Here is a 24830-nt window from a genome sequence, read left to right as displayed (position 1 = left end):
ATTTTAAAAAGTAAGCAGTTTGTTCATTAAAGGCATTTAAAGAGACAGCTTATAAACTGGGAGGAGATATTTGCAATATACATTACTGACAAAGGATCAGCATCAAGAATTCCTTAAAATCAATGAAAAAAAGCATATATAACCTAAGAGAAATGGACAAAAGATAAAAACAAGCATTTTTCAGAAGAGGAAATACATATGGCTATGAAATATGAAGAGACACTCAATCTTATTGATTATTAAATGCAAATTAAGTCTACACTGAGCTAACATTTCGATTGATAAGTGTAAAAAGTCTGACAAAGCAAGTGCTGAAGAAGTTATGGATCCACTCATAAAACCTCCTACATAATGCTAATGGGAGTGCAAATCTGTGTATCCACTTTGGAAAAAACGTTTGACATTATCTTCTAAAATTGAATACTCACATACCCCATGACTCAACAAACCTACTTTTACGAATAGACTCAAACAAACCAAAGAAAGTTCTTGTAAATCTGTAACAGAAGAGTACAATAATGTTCATAGCAGCATTGCTCACAGTAGCAAAAACCTAGAAGCAACTCAAATGTCCATTCAAGAGAAATCAGACAAAATCTGGTATGTTCACCAGCTGGAATCTTATACAAGAGTGAAAATGAATGAACTAAATACATAAAGTATGGCTGAATCTTACAGTGTAAGAAATGTATGAATGTTACAATGTATGAAAAAAGTTCAAAAAGATACAAAGACACAATTTCCCCCCTCCCACTTTGTAATGAACTTTATAGTTTTAAGGTTACAGAAAAATGGTGCAGAAAGTACAAAGTTCCGATACATCCTCTCTCTACCACACAGTTTCCCCTATTGCTACTATCTTGCATTTATGTGGTACATTTGTTGCAAACAATGGGCCAATGTTGACATATGATTACCCACTAACAGTTCATAGCATACATTAGCATTCACTCTGTGTTGTACATTCTATGGGATCCACCATTACAATACCACACAGAATAATTTCACCACTGGGTAAAAATGACCTGTGCTCCACCTATTAATCCTCATCTCTTGCAACCATTCATTTTTTTTTTTTTTAAGAGTCCTGCCAACACCTTGGTTATAGTTCAGTGAAACTCAGTTCAGAACTCTAAGATAATACATTCCTGTCGTTTTAAGCCATTAAGACTGTTAGAGCAACAATAGGAGATAAATAAAGTGGGCTAGGCATGGATCCATGATGAACTGCATTATGATAAATACAGTACTGTACCCAGGTCCAGTTAAGAGAATAAATCCCTTGAAAAGCTCTTTATGGACTAGTAGACAAAGCCCAAACTCCTCAGCCTGGTGTCAATCGTTAACAACATGGTTCTAGAAACCCCCTGCTCTTCTTATCGCCTTATCCGATGAGTGAACGGATGGAGAGATCTTCGAAACTTGTAAAGCAATTTTCCCTGGGGCTTCTCTGGTGGCTCAGTGGTAAAGAATCCGCCTGCCAATACAGGAGACTCAGGTTCGATCCCTGGAGAAGGAAATGGCAACCCCATTCCAGTATTCTTGTCTGGAACATCCCATACACAGGGGATCCTGGCAGGCTACAGAGGTCACAAAGAGTCGAACACGACTGGGCAGGACCCCCAAAGCAATTTGCATGCCACCAACCCAGGCTCGAATACCTATTTGAGGAAAAACGCGCCCAAAGGACGCGGCTGGCAGTTGGAAAAATCGGAGGGAGGCCCCGGCGAGCGCAGCTTGCAGCTCAGTGCGGGTCCAAGGTCCACTCTATCCTCTTCACCCGTCGCGCGGGGTAGCGGTTGATTACAAGAGGCCGGCCGTTTTGGTTAATACTGTGGGGCCAGAAAGCCCCTGAGGGCTCGGACACCACGCGGAGACAGAGCACTGCCTTTAGCCGCAATTGAAGAAACCGCTCTCAAGCTGGATGGAGGTGGAGCGGCAGCTCCCGCAGAGCCAACAGAAGAGCCTTAAAAATGCCAGGAGCAGTGCTAGGACAGCCCCCAGCGCGAGGCACTCTGGGACTTGTAGTCTACCTCCGAGACGGGGCTTTCCCCCACCTCGTTTCCCCGCCTCTTAGTGTAGCTTTTATTCTGCCCCCGCTCCCCTCCCAGCACGCCGACTTCCTGGTCGCCGCACGCCTCACAGACGACTACACTACCCAGAAGCCTCTTCTCCGCGTCCCAGCGCCCCGCTGGTGCCGGCCGTCTCCTTTGGACTACAGTTCCCAGAAGTCCCCTGGAGAAGCGACTCCCTCTCTCATTTCTAGGACCACAATTCCCAGACACATCAGCTTCCCGGCGGTTCTCTCTCTCTCTCTCTCTCTCTTTTTTTTTTTTTGGCTCGAGCTGGCTGGGTTTCGCCGACCGGCCGGCGCACAGCGACGACGTGGTTCGCCGTGACACCGCACCGGGTTCCCTTAGCGGCCCGTCTTCCTCCCCTCTTAGCGATCCCCCTTGCAGGCCGTCGCCGCCGGCCTCAGCAGTGACCTGGCGGGCCGCGCCTGCGCTCTGCCCCGTTTCCTGCCTGGCTGGTGGCGGCGGCCATTTTGTCCATCCTCCTCCTCCTCCTGCTCCTCCTGGTTGGAGCGCAGTGTCCGGAGCGGGCTGGGGGGAGAAAGCCCGAGAGCAGGGTTCGGTGCCTTTTCCTCTGTCCCCAGCCGGTGCCCGGAGCCCCCCTCCCCTTCCTCCCCACCCCCTCCCCTCCCCGGCCCTGCCCTCCCCCTTGTCCCGGGATCGCTCCGTCGCACCCACCATGATGGAAGACGACGGGCAGCCCCGGACTCTGTGAGTACCCGAGACGGAGGGGGTGCCAGGCGCTGGGAGGCCCCCTGGCACCGCGGGACGCTGTGGGAGGGAGCAGGAGCGCGGGGCCGAAGCTGGGACTTCTCGGTGGATCCCTGGCCGCGGTGGCGCGGACGCGAAGTGCATTCCTCATCTGTCCCTTTTTTCCTTGGAAGGGAAGCCCTCCCTTCCCCCCCAAACACAGTCACTTCCTGGGGTCCGGGGCTCGCTTTGACCTTTCCCTCTCGCGCCCTTCTTTGCACCCCCTTCCTAAGCTGGGTTTCTGCACGGCAGAACCTGTCAGGCCCGGGAGAGCTCCTGCTCTCAGTCTGCTTTGGGAGCCCTGGGCTGGGCCGGGAGCTGCGGGTCCCCCCCGCCCCCGCCCGACCATGGGGGCCGGGCCTGGTGGGGGTGGGCCTGGGGGTGGGATCGCAGCCACCTCTCCTTGTGGGTCGCGAGGAATCGGCACTCGCGCCCTCCACGTCCCTGGCTCCAGTCGCTGCCGGCTCTTCTCCCTAAGTTGAACTCCCGGAGGGAGCCGGACGCTCGCCCGCAACTCTAGCCCCTACTCTCTTTCTGCCCCACGTGCCCGCGCCCACGCTGTCAGAAACACTCGCCCAGCGCCCGCTACTTTGAGAGTGAGAAAGGGATGCCTCTTGCCGCCGGAGCATCTTTTCCCTTCTTGGATGATGAAGTTTACTTTGAGCGCTACCTACGCTAAACTGACGACCAGTTGTTAAACTGCTTTTGCTCTCATTGGTGTTACCTCCTTCTAATCTGTTTCTTGGGTCGAGACCTTCAGAGTTGGATAAGTAGAGGGTTTTTTCTGTGTTTTTTTTTTTTTTTTTTTAATCAGCTCTTCGATGTGTGTCTTTTGAGCGCTCTTTCTTCGATCTTGCTGTCACTCTTTACCTGAAGCCCAGTGTAATGAATGAGTTTCATCTTCCAATCGCTTTTTCGAGTTTCCTTGCCTTTCTACTGAAGAGTGATGACTCAGCATTTGCATTCCTTTGCAAACAGTGTGGCATTCCTTTCCTTTTTTCCTGGAAAAAAAAATTTTTTTTTTTTTTGAAGTGTGAGTAATTCCTAGTTAAATGTTTAAGTTGGGTACCTTGGGTTTTCCTAACGTTTCGAGGCTCAGCACACCTGCTTCCAGAGCAGGGAGTCAGTCAGGTCGCTGCTTTGTTTTCTCTTGCCTCTGCCTGGTATTGATAGGATCATAGTCCACTTGGCTGTACTATCTGATGGGGAAATTACTTTGGGGGGAATAGACGAAGGTGGATGGGTACTCAGGAAGTTTGACCAGTTTCTCTTCTCTACTCCTAGCAAGGAAAGTGTGTTCGGTCAAGAAGGCAGATATCTGTGTTCAGTGTTGGTACAAGTTTGGCTTCTTGTCTTGTTGGGAGGGGGGAGATTACACTTTTTTGTTCCTGTTTCTTTAATGTCTCCCTAAAGTATCCGCTGTTCTTTTTGAGAATTTGAGGCCAGCTTAAGCACATCAAATGCTTGATTGAAAAGCCTGCTTAATGGAAGTTTTCAGTGTATGTTTTGTGCTGTCTTCCATTTCTGTTGTCTTTTCCCAGAAGAGAGAACTGGGACAAGCTTGAAATTTGTCCTCTTGACATCTGTTGAAGCCAAGACTTGGGATTTAGTTAGCAATGTGTTCTTGGAAGGAAGCATCTGGGAAGGCTGAATTTAGGCCTAGCAAGCAAGCATGTATTTAACAAAGAGAAAAGTTACATTGTATTTAAAACTCTGAAATGTCATCATTGCATCATAATAGCTACTGAATAATTGGTAAATTCTCCAGACACGTTTCACTTTAACTGTGTCCCTTATGAAGAATTCCTGGTTTTTGTCATGCTAAATAAAATGCTATTGCAGTACCTTTAATTCATGTAACTACTTTGCCTCTGCCTTCTCTTCCATCCCTGTCAGACCTTACTCTGCAGAATAATTTCTTTGTCACTTAAGAATTCTTACCTCGACCTTCTCCAAACTCCTGTTCTTTCTCAGTATCTTTACAGCTGTCTAAAACTGTGACATGTATATACATTAAGTACTGAAGTACCTTGAGCTTGGTGGTACCCGTATGTCAGATGTCAGCACGTGTTTGCTAGTCTTCCTTTTTCCTTCTCCCACTCTTCTCCATGGGAAGGTTTGTTGTTTTTTTTTTTTAGACAAGGACTGCTACATCTTCCTAGGTCTTACCCCTGCCTGGAACGTAAGAGGTACTCAAATATTTTACAATGATTTTACTTCTTTTCACTAAATTTAATATTAAGTCCGTTTTTTAAGAAATCCTGATCGATTTAAAATTATATGTAGGCAGACATGGTCATATATGGTGTGGTCTGTTGATTTATATATATATATATATGTTTTAAACCTCAAACGTACAATTTTGAGATAAAAGCGAATGTTTCACAATTACATTTTTGTCAGATTTTAATAAAAGTAATGCATATTTTATGTATTCTCAAAAGGTTCTTTTAGATACAAGTAACATGATGAAAAATTTGAAGGTGACTTTAGAGATTGATATCTAGTAGGGGTTTTGTTTATTTATGGAGATCCTTCTTTTATTTTACATTGTGATCTTTGGTTTGGGCTTTAAAGTGGTTGGTATGTTTTAAAACAATGTACTCTTAACAAAGTTTATCTTAAACTGTTTCCTTAAAATGCCTGTGTGTTACTAGTGAGGTTTTTTTCCTGCAGACACACACAAGCTAAGACATATGGTTCTATCATCAGAAAACAATATGGTGTTTATAGCCTAGGTAGGTCTTTAAATATTCATTACCTACAGTATTACTAATTTATTTGATGGTATTTAAAGTGATATAGAATTGCTTTGATGTTGAGCCTAAAGTTTGTCATATAGTTGCTTTGAAGGTCTGTTTTCTGATGTTCTTTGTTCTTATTTGACATTTGCGGGGTGGGGGGTGGGGGGAGCTAATATATATTGGGTAATTTGAGATCTAAAAAAACAAATGAGAAAAATTCTGTGTAAAACTGGTGTTGGAAGGGGACTGCCCAGCACCTACCTTGTAGGATTCACATTTCACATTTGTGTTGTGGATAACTTTGAGTGCAGTGATTCGATCCATGGTATTTCTGAATCTGTTATACAGCATTAAATTGTAATGGTGTTCTACTGTAGTTTTATTTTCTTCATCTATTCGAGGTACCACAATGAATAGGAATTGTGGATCTGGGATTATACCATGTTGTACAGAGCCATCTTTTAGACTGTTTTCTTCCTAATAGAGACTCAGTCAAAAGGAGGAAATAAACCATTGATTTAGGGTATAATCTGACCATCCAAGGGCAATAACAGAAGTAAATACTATTAAATCCTATTACAGAATTGATTAGCTGTACCAAGGGTTTGGCTATATTGGGCCTGTAATTAAATTAAGCCTCTCATTCAATTTAATCATATTCTGTTTCTCTAAAATGTATGTGTATGTGTGTTAATATTCCTTATATAGTTGGTCAGTTCACTTATACTTCCTGTACCTTTCTTCTGCCCTGCCTCCTTCCTAAAATGAAATATTGATAAATTGATCAGTTCATTAGAGGCCCATTGAAGGATATTGTTGCAAAATCTTCTCTTACATAAGAATTTGCAAGAACAAAACCAAAAATGTTACTTAACCATAGCATCTTGTGTAAAAGTGCTGGTAATTTTGGCCTCTGTAGGGCTAACCTTTTCAGAGTGAGAGCAGAGTCAGTGATGGAAAGTGTGATTAGTCTTCTGAAAGGCATGGTGTTCTTAAAATTCTGCCCAGTTCGACATAGGAAGTAGTTTGGCAATGTGGACTTTTGCCTACTGTGAGACTGCCAAGTTCTAGTCTCAAATTTGATTTTAACCCTGAGGTTAGGGATAAAGACACTATTTTCCATTTTTAATTGTTAATTCCTACAGTTCCTGTTCTTAGAAGACAAAATAGACCAAATGTATGCTTTTTCCCCACCTTGAGTTAAAAAGTGTTTTAGAATTTCCTAAGTATTTTCTCTTTGAATTGTCCAGATACAAGCATTTGAGCCATTTGTCTTTTTCTGTTATTCTGTGTTCTTCAACTAGAAATTTTATATTTAAATCCTTGGAACGTTAGAATATGTTGACTGCCTCATAACCAAAGCAGAAAGAAAGTGTAGAAATGACATATAATTTAGAAGGAAAAAGGGTAATATTTCAGTATATTAACCAAGATGTGATATTTTTGCCAGGTCAAACCTTGAATATTTTTGTTAGTGTTTATTTTGGGACAGATAACTTTATGATAATGTCAAGGTACTTAAACTGTATAGTATAGTGTTTTAAAAGTTGCGAAGTATTTCTGTATTAAGTTGTATGGAGGATGCAGGCAAATGTAGATAAATGAATTACAGAACTCTGAGTGAAGGAAAAGGCAGTCTTGAGATTTGGATATAATTTAGGTGAAATTATGTGTTGAATTATATCCTTTTTATCCTGTCAGATGTCCTACATGTGGTTATGGAAGGCCGTTTTTATATTAGCTTCTGAAGTTTGCTCCTTTACTGCTGAACTTTTAGTGAAAATATTTGAAAAATAGGAAACCTTAAAACTGGACTGTTTCTATAAGTATTTCATGACATTCTAAACTTAAATTAACCTTTTGCTCTTTGTTGCTCAAAATGTAAATTAATATATCTAAATGTGCCTCTAGAAATTCTTCAGAATCTATATTGATTAGAAATAGATTGATTTGGAATAAAGATCCTATGAAACAGGATGCCCATGCAGTTTTTCCTGGAAAGCTGTTTAAACACTCATACAAACTTAAAATTATTTAAATCATTTACAATTTGTTACATAAAAGTGATAATTTTTACTTTGTTACCAGTTAGCTTTGATACGTGAACCTCCTATTCTCTTAGAAATGAGCTGCTGCTGCTGCTGCTAAGTCGCTTCAGTCGTGTCCGACTCTGTGCGACCCCAAAGACGGCAGCCCACCAGGCTCCCCTCCCTGTCTCTGAGGTTCTCCAGGCAAGAACACTGGAGTGGGTTGCCATTTCCTTCTCCAATGCATGCATGCATGCTAGGTCGCTTCAGTCGTATCCGACTCTCTGCGACCCTATGGACAGCAACCCACCAGGCTCCTCTGTCCATAGGATTCTCTAGGCAAGAATATTGGAGTGGGTTGCCATTTCCTTCTCCACTTAGAAATGAGCTAACTATTACTATTTTAGGTTAGATGAGTTTTAACACTTCAGAGACCGAGGTCACTGTTCTTTATAGCTAGGTCTACCTTGTATAAAAAATTCCAAGGATACAGACTCACAAACCCCTATGGGTTAAAAAAAAAAAGAAAAGAAAGGAGACAGGTGATTGTCTGGCTAGCTCAAAAGTCTGTAACCTTTCACTACTGCTGGGAGTGTGTCCTGCACATTCTACTCAAGGGTCTGCTCTACTGTAAATGTAACAAAAAAGGTAACGTAGTGGACCTAAACCAGTTTGTCACTTGTTTAGTCTTCCATTCAAGTAACATTGGACTTATGTTTCATTTTTAGAGTGTGTTAAAGTTATTAGGACCCATTATAATGAAATTCTTAGGTAAACAAGAAAATTGCTGTTCATTCTTAATCAGATTTTCTTTTTTTTTAACACTTAACCTTACCTTTCTCAGTCCTGTTTTCCCTTTCAGAGTGTCCCTACTTAAACTATGGCAACTGTAGATGCAAGGCTTATATTGGTCTCAATACATTGTTTCCAGATGTTATATATTACTTTCCTTTCCAGAAGAAACAATGTTTAAATTTTACAAATATTGTTTGGTTTATGAGGATCATAGCAGATGTGAGTTTTAGGAATTATACACTGAGTACCGGAAAGACTTACAAAGTTTATTCAGCTAAATTGAGATAGGCCCATGATGCAAGGTGGTCGTCTTTGAGTGGCAGTGTTCTTTTCTTTTAAACTTAACCTGTGTATTAAATTTCTTATACAAAATATATATCTTCAACCTGTAATTAAAAAAAACGCAAATTTTTAGATATGTTACAGTCAAAAGTATGCCTGAATTTGTCTGTAATTTTTTCTGAATTTCTAGAGACATCTTTATATTTGCTTTGTTATCTACATAAAGATGTATTTTGCTGATTCTGATGCATTTTAGATGAGGAAATTTTGTTATTTTACCCTGCTCTCCTGAAACAAAATAATGAAGACATACCATCAATGACAGTCTTATTACCAAGACAGAACAAAATCCTTCAATCTCTTGTGTGTTTTGCTATAACTTTGATTCTGTTCTTTGTTCATGTAATTGCTTTGGTTGAGGGTCTAAGATAAACTAACCTTATATCTGATACCCCTCTATGATTGGGTGTTTTAATGAGTCAATATTTGTGGTACTGTGTGTGTTATACATTATTTTGAATTGTGTTTCACATCTAAACATTGTAGTTTTCTTGAGACTGGTTTAAATTATTATTTTTATTCTAACATGAGAAAATGATATATAGGCTACAGAATAATATGCTTTGGGGGGTATGCAAAATCACATTGATTTGCTCTTTTGAAAGTGATACTGTAGTGCCCTAAGAACAGTTATGCTTTCCTAGGTGAGAGTTAATCTTACACGCAAAGAATGAGGCTTAATTGGAAAAATTTTATTGAAGAGAGAGGAAGTTGAAATAAAAGATGTGTAAATGATAATGCTTTAGAGCCAGAGCTGAAGGGAAATTCTGATAGTTTTATTTTTTTTCTCTTCCTATACAGATACGTAGGTAACCTCTCCAGAGATGTGACAGAAGTTCTTATTCTTCAGTTATTCAGTCAGATTGGACCCTGTAAAAGCTGTAAAATGATCACAGAGGTAAGAGCCTCCCAGTTCCACGTGCTGACAGTTAGCATAATGTTTAACATTTTGAGATACATGAGTTGATTTGTATCATTTTAAGCCTCAGGTTACTAGATGGAGAGATTAGTGTTTGTTGTGTTGACTTATTTGATTTGACTGACAAACTAGGTTTAGAAGTTGAGAGGACAAAGTTTCTGCGCCCGTATTTTCAAATAGTCCTTCATGATGATGCTGTCTTCAGGTGATGCTGCTTATAAAAAATTGTTAGAGCTTATCTCAAAATACTTGAAAAACTAGGTGATCTTTCACCTATTTACAGTAAGAACGTGACGTTTGGAGCTCAGGGAAGGGTGTGTGTAGAACATTGGGTCATTATGAGCATAGTGCCACATAAGCATCTTGAACATTTTTAATTTTTAGTAAATGCTGACTGAACAACTTGATGAAGGTAGGAGTTTGAATTGAATTGTTAATTTGTTTTCCTTCCCCCCCCCAAAAAAAAGAAATCTTACTTTTTATACTTTCCTGGTCAATGACTTGTATTTCAGTTTATTCTCTTCTTTTTTATTTGTTAACTCTTTTTTTGGGGGGGCTACTATTCAGTTTATGCCAGGTACCATGGTAAGTGGTAGGGATACAGTGGTGAATATAACAGTTTCTGGCCCCAGAGAATTTTCCAGTCTAATGAGGGAGACAGAGGCGTTACCAGGCACTAATGATACAGGATAGGAGACGCTGCGGACACCGAGCGTTTCAAGTGCTCTAGGAGCACATAGGTCCACACAGTCTTCAGGCGGGGGAGGCTTCTTGGGGGATTCAGTGTCTCAGGCGAAACCAGAAAGGATAGTGGAAACTGTCTAGATAGCAATGTGAGGAAGATGGGAATCCGGGTAGAGAGAAGAACATTGATCCAGGCCGGTAGACAGAGAGCGGGAGTTGTTGTGAGATTGAGGGAAAAATAAAAACCATAACACGGTTGAGTTTGGAATGGGATTCGTCTTCTGAGATCCCAGGAGATGAGGCAGGAGCATTCAGCAGGGACCAGAGCTGGTTGAGGAGTTGGTGTGATGTTCTGAGACTGCAGAAACTTAAACACCTGTAAAGCCAAGTAGCCTTTGGATCTTCCTTCCTGACAATAATGATCTCTCTTCTTTCCTTCCTGTCTTTGATTATTACTCATTCTTTCTTTTCATTCGTTAAACGTTTACTTTGCACTTGGCATCGTTCAGCGCGTTGGGGACATACCGCAGAGCTAGACCCGCACGTGCCCAAGAGCTCACATGTTAATGAGAGCGTCGTCAGCAGCAGTGAGCTGCTGTGGAAGGCCGGGAACGGCAATCCCGGATAGGGATGAGAGCTTTGAAGAGAATAAAACAGTTCCGTGATGACGAGTGGAGTGTTGGTGCCCTGTATCCTGGGTGGTGAGGGGAGGTGTCCTGCTGCCGTTGGCATCTGTTTTGTGAATGTAATAATAAAGGTTCGTAAGGAGACGGGAACGAAAGTTGTCTAATTGAATGTTGAGGCTTTTTGGTTATGGTCTGTGATCCAGAAATCTCTCTTGTCAGTGGGCAGTTGACTCAGCCAAATTTTAAAGGATCAAATGAGTCTTTTTCAGACTGTGGATATTGGGTATGGGACCAACCTGATGATTGCTGTCAGAAATCATCACCTCTTTGAGCTGAGATGGGAATAACAAGATGGTGCTGTGTGCATTACGAGCTGGAGGCAGAGGGAACAACCCACACAAAAGCCTTGAGTTGGTAGTTAGCTTGGGTATTTGAGGAACCAAAGACCAGGATGGCTGGAGCCTGGTGAATGGTGGGAAATGAGTAGGCAGGCAGGGTTTGGGAATCAATAGGGCAGGGCCGGCCATGACAGGGCACTTGGATTTTATTGTGGTTGCACCCGGGGCTTTAGGTAGGGTGGTAAAGTATTCCTGTTTGATTTCGGGGGAGGGGCTGTGCTGGGTCTTCATTGAGGGGCTTGGACTTTCTCTAGTCTTGCATGCATTTTAAAGGTGACTGGAAAATGACTGTTGTATGGAGGATGGATTGTAGGGGGCAAGGGCAGAAGGAGAAGGAAACTAACTGTGTTTATTTCACTAGTCAAGGTAAGACATGCTGTGGGGGATTTGTTCTTTAGAGCGGTAGCCACAGAAGTAGAGGTAGATAAATTTGAGATGTATTTTGGAGGCAGCGTCGATAACACTGAATTGGCCTTGGGACACAGGGAAATGAAGACATCAAGAAAAACCCCTGAGATTCTTGTTTGTGGTTGTGTGGATGGTAATGCTGTTTATTTGCTAAAATGGGCATGACTGAAGGGGGCATGGGATGGATGGGGTGAGTGGTGGGAATCACTCACTGTGTCGGCAGTGTTAAATTTAAGACGTGTTGTAGAGATATATCAATAAATGGACATTATGTGTAGGCAGTTGGATAAACATTTTGGGACTTCAGGGAGACCAGTGCTGATAATACTAGCTTGCAGTAATGTTTGAAGCCATGGGACTGGATGAGATGTAGTTGGTAGATCTAGAGAGTGCCGAGAGAGAAGAGAGTAGAGGGGCCTAGGTATGAGCCCTGGTGCGTCTCAGCACCTGCTGTTCAGTTGCTAAGTCATGTCCGACTCTGTGTGACCCTGTGAACTGCGGCATGCCAGGCTCTCCTCAACACGTAAGTGACAGTAATGGTCTGAGTTAAGAGGGAAAAATGCCTTCAGAAAGATTTCCAGTGAGGAAATAGGAAAACCAAGAGAATATGGTGGAATCTAGAGGAGAATATTTAGAAGAGGAGGAGAGTTGTCAACTGTGTTGAATTCTGCTTGAAGGTCAAGATGAGGAAGAACAGGGATCACAAAGATGGCAGAGAGGTCATTGGTGAGCTCAGCACAAAATTTCCTTGCCATGGTTGGGTTAGAAACTGGCTGGAGTGTGTTTGGGAAAGAATGGAATGTGAGAAAGTGGAAAGTCACTAGAAAATGTTTTGAGAAACATTTGATGTTTGTTTTATTAACTTGTATGCACAATCAGCCACTTGAGGGTGGAAGGGTTTGAAGTGAACTTTGATAATTTATCCATATTCTACAACTCCTACACTTGAACTTGTAAATAGTTTTAAAGTCTCATATTTCTCTGCTTTGGTATTTATGTCATCCAACAAAAATTGGTGACAACATGAAGGTAAGGACACAGTCGATTTTAAACTTTTTTTCCTTTGGCTGCACAACATGTGGTATCTTAGGGCTCTAACCCATGCCCCTTGCATTGGAAGCAGGGATTTAACCGCTGGACCACCAGGGAAGACCCCATCATGTCCCTTGGTAGTGATGTAAATGGAAAGCTTTCAAAGGCCCTGAACTCTACTGCCGACTATTGGTTTCCTTTCATGAATTTCATTTCAGTGTGTGAGAAAGCTCTTTCTTGCCCTTACGGTGTTCTACTTTAGGTACTGTGTCTGAGACTCTAGCTGCTTTCCCCGTGTACCTGTGTGTATGTGTGTGCTCAGGTGCTGTGTTGTGTCTGGCTCTTTGCCACCCCATGGACTGTAGCCCGCCAGGCTCCTCTGTCCACGGGATTCTCCAGGCAAGGATACTGGAGTGGGTTGCCATGCCCTCCTCCAGGGGATCTTCCCAACCCAGGGATCAAACCTGACTTTCTTAAGGGCTCCTCCATTGGCAGGCAGATTCTTTACCACTGGGCCACCTGGAAGCTCCGCCTCCATATACTATAATAAGTGTATATTACCAATTCTAAGGCAAATGTTAAAAAATTTTAACATCTCTGACAGTGACAAAAAAAATCAATGGTGTCTTAAGTGAGATGAAATGCAGTGTATGTGAATATCTAAGAGTGTGTGTACACATGTATGTACGTACATTGAATGGGATCTGGCCTACTACTGGTTAGATAAATTTGCAATCAGTATGCACAAGTAGACTAGTTACCTGAAGCCTGTCATCGTTAAGAATACTTCTACCATTGGATTCCTGTACGTTTTACTAGTTACCCATGTTTTCCTTAGAGACCATCAGGGCAAAAGAGGTAGGATGAGGAGGAAGGCTGACTAGCACAGATTTAGCCTCTTTCTTACTTTGAAATCCTTTCTTCAGTGAATGTTACTGGTAAATGTCAACTCTTTTTTCACAAAAGGAATTTGAATGTGTTTTTCTCTTTGGAGTCTTTCCCCCTATTTCCTTTCTCTGCCTCGCAAATACAACATTCACGTTCACGTGGCTACAACAATAGGTTTTTGTATGAGAGACCGTAGTTTTCTTGTCAGTATTAACGATTACACTTTTTTTCCCTTAAGGAAATGCCTTCTGGTTGCTTCACCACTATTGTTTTAGATGTCTTATTTTGGATTTTTCTTCTGAAACTTTCCTGGAATGAAAAACAGTGGTTGTTGAAAAGAGCTTAATTTTATCTTGTATTTTTAATCCCTTGTGAGTGTAACTGGAATTGCCACATTTTAAATATTATTTTTAGTGTATTTTACATGGAACAGTGATGAATATTTTTAGCCTACGTAAAAAATATATTTGTACAATTGTATAGCTGTTCATTATAGGTGGCCATCTTATAAAAATTCATTTCCAATTTGGGTCATAGGTGATATAGTTGCTAAAATTTAGGTACTTTGTTTTATATTGTTGTGGTTTTTTTTTGTTGTTTATTGTTAATTTAATATTGCTATTTAGTATTTATTGGTGTTGTATTAGACACTCACTCTTGTATTGGCATTTTCTGATGTAAAATCGTAGCTTTGCCTTGGAATATTTTATTCAGACACATTTTCAGAAAACCTTTTCTTAATCACTAGTACATTTTTCTGGTCTTTGGAAGACCCAAATTCAAAGTGAATAGAATCTCCAGTGCTTTCAAAGCTTTTGAAAGGGATTTCATTTCAACAGTTGATTATAAATCGGAGATTTTTCGGTTTCCATTCTTATTCCTTCCTTATCCAGAGAAATACATAATCTTGTCCCATCATGTATAGTACTAATCCTAGTTTCGATCAGGAGAAAAGCTTGTAAAGTTGGTTCATTTCTGTATTTTTTTATAGTCATGGGATACAGTTTATGAAGGATTATGATGCGTAAATAGAGTTCATCCCTTTGAAAATAATGTTGGGAGAGGAGAGCAGTGGTAAGGAGTGGTCCTCATCTCTCAGATCTGAGCTTGAGGTTTTGTTTAGTATAAACTTCTGTTTTATATTTAACATATTTCACCAGAATCCTATCTTTTTATTTAATACTGATAGTCATGATTCTCTACTGCTTTGTAGTTCTGTTTGAGTACAACAATATTCTGAGGTGCAAAGCCAGGTATAGGTGTAAATCTTATAAAGTGTTAGGCTTTGTAAAGTGTTAGGCTTTCGTAAGCTTATACAGTCTCACCTCATACATTCCTAGCTATCAGTAATGTTTTTTCCTGGATTTTCTTCTCAGCAACCCGATAGCAGAAGGGTCAACTCTTCTGTTGGATTTTCTGTTTTGCAGCATACAAGCAATGACCCATATTGCTTTGTGGAATTTTATGAACACAGAGATGCAGCTGCTGCATTAGCTGCTATGAATGGGAGAAAAATTTTGGGAAAGGTAAGACAGTGAGTGATGGCGCCTTGTGAGTGTGTCTGTCTGCACGTCAGATGAGCTTGTGTTCTTTCCTAGCAAGTTTCTAAACAAATACTCAGCTCTGCCAAGTGATGGTTTTGTTGTCTTCAGCTTAGTGCTTTTACCAAAATTCATTCTGCTTGATAAATGATTTAATAAGTGGTAAGTGTTATGAGTCATAATGACATGCCTAATAATTTTATGAAATATAATCTTTATTTTTAGGAGGTCAAAGTAAACTGGGCAACAACACCAAGTAGCCAGAAAAAAGATACTTCCAGTAAGTACTCCTGCTGCATTTTACGGAAGAGTTCTGAAATTATCCTGGCAGCATTACCAGCTCACATAGGGCTTTTTCTTCCTTTTAGTGTTGCCTAAAAAAGGTTTAGTCCCTGACTTCTTAAATATTTGATTACTAAATGCTTTGATTTCAGATCATTTCCACGTGTTTGTTGGAGATTTGAGTCCAGAAATTACAACAGAAGATATCAAATCAGCATTTGCCCCCTTTGGTAAAATATCGTAAGTATCATAATCAATACTATATTCAATAGCAATAGGCAAAATTGTATATGATGAACTTGTATCAGAGTTAAGAGTTTCTTTCCCTAGTTAGTGTGATTTTTTTTGTTTGTTGTTTGTTTGGTTTTTTTGATTAGTAGATGTTGTTGAAAATGTTAATGTCATTTCAATGTTTTGGGGTCTTGTTTTCATCTAATCCTGTGTATAACATGTGAAAAAATTTTAAGTGATTCTATTTGTTATCTTTAAAGCAGATGTTTGGGTGGTAATGCCTATTAATAAAGTCTAGCTTTTGTCAAATGTTTTCAAAATTTGGTGGTTAAAGATACAGGTTAACCAAGATTAAATGTGATTTCGGTTGTGTATTAAACTTTCATAGAAGGAATTTGTAAGTGTGGAAAAGTAGGGAAATCCTTGGGTTTATTGTGAAATTAGAAATGTACATGTTATTATAATGATAAATGTGTTTTGATATTTTAGCTGAAAAGTAGCACTTACAGTATTAAAATGTTTCAATGAGCCATAAATGTGGGATTTATTAGTAAATTATTTTTTGTTAGTGATGTTTGATTCTGCTAGTTAGGGCTGAATTGTGGTTTGATTTATTTATTTTTTTAAACAAAGTTTATGCTCAGATTTTACTGTATTGTTACTTGATCTAATATATTGGAAAATTAAAAGTGGTTACAAGTTCTATAAAATGTTTATCACAATTTATCTAATTAAAATCACATTATTTTATGTATTTATTTCCTGTAGATTTAAGTTAAATGTTTTAGTACTTTACAAAAATATGTTTCACCTAAGAACAACAATATTTCTCTCTACAATTTGTTGTTCTATAGATTTTATTTGATAGATGTAATTCTTAATTTTCTATTTTGATATTTGCTTTGCTTTTTAATCTCTAATAAATGTGGTAAGTAATACTGTTTTAAAAATCAGTGTAAAAAATAATACAGGTTGCTGTTTTTCAATCTTTATTTATACCTGAGACCTGCAGTTTTTCTAAAGTCCAAGTCACAATTAAAAGTAATAGCATTCTGGTTATTTTGCAGAATTGCTCATAAGAATGGACAGGATCTTGAAGGCTAACTGCAAGGAACTGTGCACACTGGAACTCAGTTGTAGATTTTTTTCTCATTTCTATTTATTATTATTATACATTATTTATATATACATATTTTAGTATTTACATTTTAACATTCTATATTCAGTGGAGTTCTATATTTCCAATCATTTTAACTTACTCACTAAAATTTCTGTGTAAATTTGTTGTTTTCGTACTGGTGTGCTTAGCATTGTTGTTAGTTTTTTATTCTCCTTTCTTAAATTTCTGAAAATGTCAATTTTTCAAAATTTACAGCTGCCCAAACTCCAAAATGATGGTAGAGAATTGACCAAGAAAAATAAAGAAATCTGTTAACAGGCCATGTATGCCTTTTTAATTCCTATTTTTTCCTCTTTTTCAATTTTTTAATATTTCATATATTTGGTATCACTAGGCAGAAAACATTTAACTATTTAGAGTTTGCATGGTAAAGTAGCTAGCATTGTTACAGTAATTTATAGAACCAGTAAACCTAGAGGACACTAGCCAATAGAATATTAGCAGAGGAAACTATTGTTCCTGTTAATCTTCAGATTTGAGCGTTTAGTTTAGAAAGCTCAGGCTATTTGATTAGGTTGCATGTTTATTACATGTTTTTGTCCTACTGCTTTTTTCTAACAGGTAAAGAAGCGTTAGGGAGAGTTCAGGAATGGCTATAGTTAATTAGGGCTAACTGAAATTTTATTTAAAAAAATGCTCACAATACAGTGTGTGTGGTTCCTTTTAGTTTTTATTTTGAGGATGACTCTCACTTCCCTCATTTAGCTGTGCTTCTTTTCACAGGGATGCCCGAGTAGTTAAAGACATGGCAACTGGAAAATCCAAAGGCTATGGCTTTGTGTCTTTTTATAATAAACTGGTATGTTCTTTTAGCTCAGTTTGAATTTAATACAAAATTCAGTCATCAGTAAATGTTTTTGGATGTTAACAACAAACACAATGATTGTGTGATTTTGTTTGAGTAATGGCGCATAGTTCTTTTTTTTTCCGTAAGCTTGGAAATAAATGGGAAAAGATAGACTGGTTATAAGGTGGTTATAAGGAAGAATATTGAAGTTTGCAATTGCGACTTGGTATGGGTAAGATGTGTTAGAAGTAAAACTCAAAATTAGGACACATGAGTTAATTTCAGAATTTGGAGGGAAGTTAAATTATATTTGTCTTAACCATGAAAATCTCAATTTTAACTTTTAAATTATATTATCTGTATCTTTGTAGCTGGGATGGTAATGACTACAGCAAGTTATGTAAATGAAATTTTAGGCAATTCATATTGATATTTGCATGTATTTAAGAAAAAGACATCAAATATCTAAGCATTTGCATTAACTGTAACATCAGATAATTCACTGGGCTTTGATATTAACATTTTGGAACAGTTTCAACAACAAATTGCATGTTTTATTGAAGCAGTAAGATAAAGGGACAAGAGTTGTATTTTTTTTTTTTTTTTTGGTACTGTTCTAGGTCTTAGTTGTGGCACGTATGATTTCTAGTTTTCCCTGCATATGCAGGCTCTTTCGTTTGAGGCATGTAGGATCTAGTTTCCCTGACCGGGGATTGGTCCCAGGCCCCCTGCATTAGGAGCCCGGAATCCCAGCCACTGGACCACCAGGGAAGTCCTTGGAGTCATATTCTTTTTTTGCTTAGATTCATTGCAAATGCACATTAACCTCTATAATCTAAACTCATTTTGGGGGAATTCCCTGGCGTTCCAGTGATTAGGACTCTGCAGTTCCACTGCAGAGCGTATGGATTCAATCTCTGGTTGGGGAACTAAGATCTTGCATGCCATATGGCATAGCCAAAAAAAAAGTTTTTTTTACAGCGTTCCAACTCTTTTGTCCTAAGCTTTAAATCTCGTGTCATAGTCATGTGTGCATACGTATGTGCTAAGTCACTTCAGTCGTGTCCAACTCTTTGTGATCCCAGGGACTATAGCCCAGCAGGCTCCTCTGTCCATGGGATTCTCTGGGCAAGAACACTGGAGTGGGTTGCTATGTCCTCCTCTGAGGGATCTTCCTGATCCAGAGATCAAACCCTTCTCTCTTAGTCTCCTGCATTGTGGGTTCTTTACCACTAATATCACTTGGGAAGCCCTGTCATAATCATAATCCATTTCTATTAGAATGTAGATTTGGTAAGGGGTAAGGTGATTTAGACCATAATATCAAGAGTTTTTAGATAACTCTACAGTAAAAGTTATGTTACAGATCAACAAGATATTTAAGAACAACTGTGTCCTTTTTCTTGGTTATCAATGGGATTGTGATTTTTCTTCTTGCATGTTTGAATTATAAATTTCCCTTGATGCTTAAATGCTATTCCTAGTATCTTAAAATCTATAAATAAACATCGCTGTAATGAGTCACTTACTGATAAGATTTTTGTCTCCAGAAATGCCAACATTTTATTTCATCTTAGTCTTGTATATCATTATTTTCTGTGTTGGTAATTGCTCTTTTCTTTTTTTTCTTCACAGGATGCAGAAAATGCAATTGTGCATATGGGAGGTCAGTGGTTGGGTGGTCGTCAGATCAGAACCAATTGGGCCACACGTAAACCCCCTGCACCTAAAAGTACACAAGAAAGTAAGATACGTCTGCTTTTGTATGTTTTTAAGGATACTTCACAGAATCATCTGTTAGTATAGTCTTAATTTCTTAAAATTTAATTTTGTTAGCATTGTAAGACTCATTTAATTTTTAATATATTTATCTGAAAATAACAGGGCTTTGATGTAGGTATATTTGGAGCTGTGAACCAGCTGATTTTATAGATCAAATCAGTAGTGTCAAGGAGAAAAAAGTTCTGTTTCTCCCCACAGTGAGGCATATCTCATATTTTTATAGTATTACAGTAATCCATTTTATAATGCTGCATAACTGTCAACACTGTTTTCTTTCTGCACAAAGATAACACTAAGCAGCTGAGGTTTGAAGATGTAGTAAACCAGTCAAGTCCAAAAAACTGTACTGTGTACTGTGGAGGAATTGCTTCTGGCTTAACAGGTATAGTGTCTCTTTTTTCCTAGTCCCCTTCTCTGTGGAGTGTCATCATCATTAGTAGTAATTTCTTAATAACATGAACCTTAAATATTTTACATTTTTTGGACGTTTGTTTTTCAGATCAGCTTATGAGGCAGACCTTCTCACCATTTGGGCAAATTATGGAAATCCGAGTTTTTCCAGAAAAGGGCTATTCATTTGTCAGGTATAATTCTACCTTAATCCATTCCTTTCAGTTATATTATTTGATCCCCTCAAGTATGTGTTTGTTATTTTAGTACTTCTTTGCAATATAGAACTTTAAACTGCCTACATGATGTGCTTTAGGAAAATACCAAGTTGATAGGTTTAAACTAAGGGGTTTCTGTATTACTAAGTTTAAAAAAAAACAAACCTCCTTCTCTTCCTCTCTCAGATTTTCTACCCATGAAAGTGCGGCTCATGCTATTGTTTCGGTGAATGGTACTACAATTGAAGGACATGTTGTTAAATGCTATTGGGGTAAAGAATCTCCTGATATGACTAAAAACTTTCAACAGGTAATTCGATTTTTCATAGCACTTTTTAAGGTTTCCATCTTACATATCTACATAAGAGCTTTAGAAAGTCTATAAAAGAAAGCAAACAAAAAATAAAGCATATAGCTGCTTTCAGTTGATTTTATTAATGCTATTTCAAAAGTGATTATTTTACGGTATTAACTGAATCTTAATACTTTCTTTTCACAGGTGTCACCACCCCAATAAACTTAGACAATGATAAATAACAGAGTCCTATTCACATAAGGGTGCTTACTTAGTTTTTCTCTTCCTTGTCTCCCCCTTTCTTCAAATACTGTGTTTCTTACTCGTTTCCTAAAACAGTAATTTGCTTTTTCCTAGGTTGACTATAGTCAGTGGGGCCAGTGGAGCCAAGTTTATGGAAACCCACAACAGTATGGACAGTATATGGCAAATGGGTGGCAAGTACCGCCTTACGGAGTGTACGGGCAGCCATGGAATCAACAAGGATTTGGAGTAGAGTAAGTTTGAGTTTTTCCAGTGTAGAAACAGATAAAATTCCAACAAAAGGAATCTAAAAGTATGTTTTCCTGGGGAGAATCTATTTAAATACACTGAACAATGTGGCATTATAAGCATTGTAGAAACTATGAAAAATGCTGAAACTTTGCTTTTTATAATCTAGATGGAAAGGGAGGTTGGGATAGCATTTGATGTGTCCTACTATGTCTATGAGCAGTTGGTAGAGTTTGACTTGTATTTCTAATACTCCATTTTATCTACTTAATTTACTTTTGCATGGAAAAGATCTTTTGTCTTATTTATGTTCAGAAATTTAATGCTTTATGCCTATTAGCTTGTGTGAGGTCTCCAAAGATTTATCTAATACAAAGCAGCTTACCCTTTTTGTTTTATGGATCGATTGCGTTGTTCCTTGTACTTTTTCCCCCTGGGCCAGCCTATATTATTATTCTCAGCAGTTGCTCCTCCCCCTTCCAATGTAAACATGTGTTTTTTAAATTGCTTATAAATTGATATGCGTATCTACCATGTGTGCAATATTTGGAGGGTAGATGTGTTGAATCATTTGTCATTTTTTTAAAAAAATCAGCTTTGAGATATTTATCAGACATTATGTTGTCTAAACAAAAATTTAAAACTAATATTAGAATATATATTTTGCATATGTGGCTAGATATGTAACATTTATTTCTTTGCTCTTTGTTGTAGGTATCTTGATTTCTTGTCTGTTCTGTGATTAGGCTCTGCTTGATTTGTGTATAAATGTGTAGATGATTTTTTATTTGTGTTTGCTCAAGTTTTTTTTTCTTTCTTTCTTTCTTCCAAGTCAATCACCTTCAGCTGCTTGGATGGGTGGATTTGGTGCTCAGCCTCCCCAAGGACAAGCCCCTCCCCCTGTAATACCTCCTCCCAACCAAGCTGGATATGGCATGGCCAGTTACCAAACACAGTGAGCGGGGACTCTAAACAAAATGTAATTCATGATAGCTTCAATTTCCTTGTGACACTCTGAAGACATGAAAGTAGACATCGGAAAATGAAAATATTTATTTTAAAAATTGAAATGTTTGGAACCTTTAGCACAGCTTTGCTTTGGTGAAGGACACATGTCTTCTAGTTCTGCCTTTTTAAGTTTTTGTTCATGATGGATATGAACATGATTTTTCTTTGTGTATAAAAACTAAAATAAAGTGAATAAAAAATTCTGACTACAAATTTTGATATAATAGGAGAAATGGGTAATACATTTTGATTCTTAGATACTATTCCATTTTTATCTTGCTGTTCAGTATTTTAACTCACTGTGTTTTTAAAAGAGCAAAAAAGGGAGGATCGTGAAAAACTGGGAATCATATATAAGTTCATCCTGAATTTTGATACTCCCCTCCCCTCCCCCGAGGTGGACCACATTCGAAGTCAGCAGGAAAAAACAGTGATATTGAGAAGAAATGCATGATTTTGGAGTCGCTTTGGAGGAAATACTTTCTCTGTGCCTAAAGAAACTGAAACCAGACTGATAAAAGAAATTTTGTAACCTAAATAAGGAACAGCATTGTCTGACTTACTTGAGCAAATGTTGGTGGTCCACATTAAGACATATTTTTAAAACTTTAAAAAGTGTTCATAATTAAAACTGTAGTAAACTACATTTCATTTTGGGGGGAAAATCCCAAATATGGTGTTTGTATTAAAGTCAGACAGTCATACCTATGCTTTTACATGAAGTTTAAATGATATACATTGTAAATATTGAATACAGTGTTTTAAAAGCATGCTTCAACATAGAAGTAGCAACAATGTAATTATTTGAAGTAACACTTAACACACTCCACTGCATTGAATGCAATGGATGAATAAGAATGTTTAAGACTGACATTTCCAAGGTTGGCTACTATGTAAGATTAAAATTCTACAAATGACAGAAAAAGCCTTAATTTTAATTTCATACAAATCTGATGCATTAGTACATTTTAAAATGTCATTGGAAATTAGATTTTTTTTTTCTTTTTTCTGTTTTTGCTTTACATCATCTGGTATGTAAATACCTTGATTAAAACCTTGTAAGCCTATTTCAAGGTTCCTATAAGTTGTATAGTACAAGCGTTTTTAAAAAATCTTGGGGTGTTTTTTAAAATTAGATATATTTTGCCCAAGAATTTTTTTAACAAGATTGTTAAAACATCTTATTTAGACAGTTTGATGTACCAATTTATAATTGGATATTCAGCTTAAATAGTACACAGAGTTGTGACTTTTATTTTTAATTAATTTTTTCCTTGTGGGTAGTGTGCATGGGATGACAAGTCTGAACAGCGGCTGAGCTGTATGAGTGCAGAGTTTGTAAATGATTCGATTGGGTAAGATTAACACTTGATTCTGAGGTATTTTTCAGGCCATGTGCATACAATCTGCCTCAAATTTCTATCATAACAGGAATGTAAAAGAGATAAAAATTCTATCTATTTGAATTTTGACAGCTAGGGGGTGCAAATGTTTAGGCAGTGTATTTGAAATGTTTTGAAGTCTGGAAACCAAAATGAAAAAAACTCTTTACAGTTACACTATAAGATACAGTTAGCACCCACAAATTACTGGTTCTTAAACTTTTGAAGTCTTACAATTAGCTTTAAAATAATGGTTTTGTAAATTGGTCTCCACAGTGATTTTGGTATTTTCCTTCTTCCCCCATTTAGAACTTTATTAAATATGAAAATTTGCAGAGTCCTAAGTTGTTCGTCTTCAGGCCAAATTTTTTATGGCACTTTAGTTTTAACCACAGTACTCATTTATTACATTCATCTATTATAAAATTTACCCTTATTTCTTTTGTTCATGGTTAGTATCTTTGGGGGATGTTTTGGAAATTTTACTTTATAAGGAGAACACTCAAATTATATCAATTATGCCTCCTAGTTAAAATTTTCTTAAATATATGTGAAACTTGAACTAAACTCTCAGTTTGCCTTTTTTGGTCTGCCAGTAAATTAAGTAGCTTGTTGCAACACCAGACTAGTTAATACTGCATAGGAAACGTATGACTGAAATCTTTTCATCTTAATCTGAAAGAACAAGATTACGTGCTCAGTTCAGTTAATGGAAATTATTAATATTTCTTATTAAATGGTTTTTAAAATATAAAGCTACTTATCCAAATGAAATGTACCATTTTAAAATACAACTATCAAGCTAACACAGACTCAAGAACTATTTTATAACCCAGAGTGAAGTCAGTGCTATCTTGATCCAATTTAAGCCTAAGAATCGTTGCCTTTTCCATGTTCATTAAAAACAGCAGCAGAGATTCTTTGGCAAGCAAGAAAATGTTTATTTCATAATCACTTTGAGATTTATTTTTGGTGATGTGTTTCTGCCTACCACCTTCTTTGCTCTGATCTCTCTACTAGTATTTCCCCTCATGCCATTCCCACTTGATTTTCATGTCTGCTGGCAGTGAGAGGCTGAAATGACTGGCCAACTTAAGCCAAAGCTGTAAACCACAGTTGAAGTAAGTCTTTCAATAAAGACTAGACTATATGATGAGTGACTTTTTCTTATTGTCGTTTATTACATAATTATCCTTCCAGGCTGCCATGATATAGGCAATTCCATTTTGTTTTACATTATTAGTGAAGGTATATGAAGTTTACATATATTTAGGACCTATTTCTGTGTTCTGTATAAGTGATAAACATCCATTTGCTTTGCTGGATTAAAATTTTATTTCTGGATATGGACGAGTAGAAATTTGCATCCTTCTAAAAACGTATGTTCTGTTGAATGTTCAGTTCAGTCGCTCAGTCGTGTCCAACTCTTTGTGACCCCATGGACTGCAGCACGCCAGGCTTCCCTATCCATCACCAACTCCTGGAGCTTGCTCAAACTCATTTCCATCGAGTTGGTGATGCCATCCAACCATCTCTGTTGGTTATTAATATAGTAAA

General features: G+C 38.2%; 1 protein-coding gene and 1 long non-coding RNA gene across 9 annotated transcripts; one reads left to right on the top strand and one right to left on the bottom strand.

The window, feature by feature from the left end:
* Positions 1 to 486: 486 nt before the first annotated feature.
* Positions 487 to 2146, bottom strand: LOC133070479 (uncharacterized). The gene is made up of 2 exons (XR_009696157.1): positions 1662 to 2146; positions 487 to 1507 (listed from the first exon to the last, which is right to left on the bottom strand). It is a non-coding gene; the product is annotated as an uncharacterized LOC133070479 (long non-coding RNA).
* A 267-nt stretch (positions 2147 to 2413) lies between these two features.
* TIAL1 (TIA1 cytotoxic granule associated RNA binding protein like 1) lies at positions 2414 to 24430 on the top strand. 8 transcript variants are annotated; one of them, XM_061162772.1, is made up of 14 exons: positions 2414 to 2783; positions 4961 to 5011; positions 5499 to 5560; positions 9532 to 9628; positions 15113 to 15211; positions 15452 to 15506; positions 15661 to 15748; positions 17643 to 17718; positions 19342 to 19450; positions 19775 to 19870; positions 19988 to 20072; positions 20283 to 20406; positions 20749 to 20888; positions 21716 to 24430. In XM_061162772.1, exons 4-14 carry the CDS (start codon positions 9617 to 9619, stop codon positions 21840 to 21842), a joined length of 1011 nt encoding a protein of 336 aa, XP_061018755.1. In that variant the 5' UTR covers positions 2414 to 2783; positions 4961 to 5011; positions 5499 to 5560; positions 9532 to 9616; the 3' UTR covers positions 21843 to 24430. The 8 variants fall into 8 exon arrangements, with proteins under 8 accessions (XP_061018755.1, XP_061018753.1, XP_061018754.1 ...); XM_061162770.1 differs by having other exon boundaries at positions 15062 to 15211; XM_061162771.1 differs by lacking the exon at positions 4961 to 5011 and having other exon boundaries at positions 15062 to 15211.
* The last annotated feature ends 400 nt before the right edge of the window (positions 24431 to 24830 follow it).

Source organism: Dama dama, chromosome 15 (assembly GCF_033118175.1).
Source record: "Dama dama isolate Ldn47 chromosome 15, ASM3311817v1, whole genome shotgun sequence".
Lineage (NCBI taxonomy): Eukaryota > Metazoa > Chordata > Mammalia > Artiodactyla > Cervidae > Dama > Dama dama.
The sequence above is the reverse complement of the archived record's forward strand: the minus strand, read 5'-3'. Positions and strand labels throughout refer to the sequence as shown.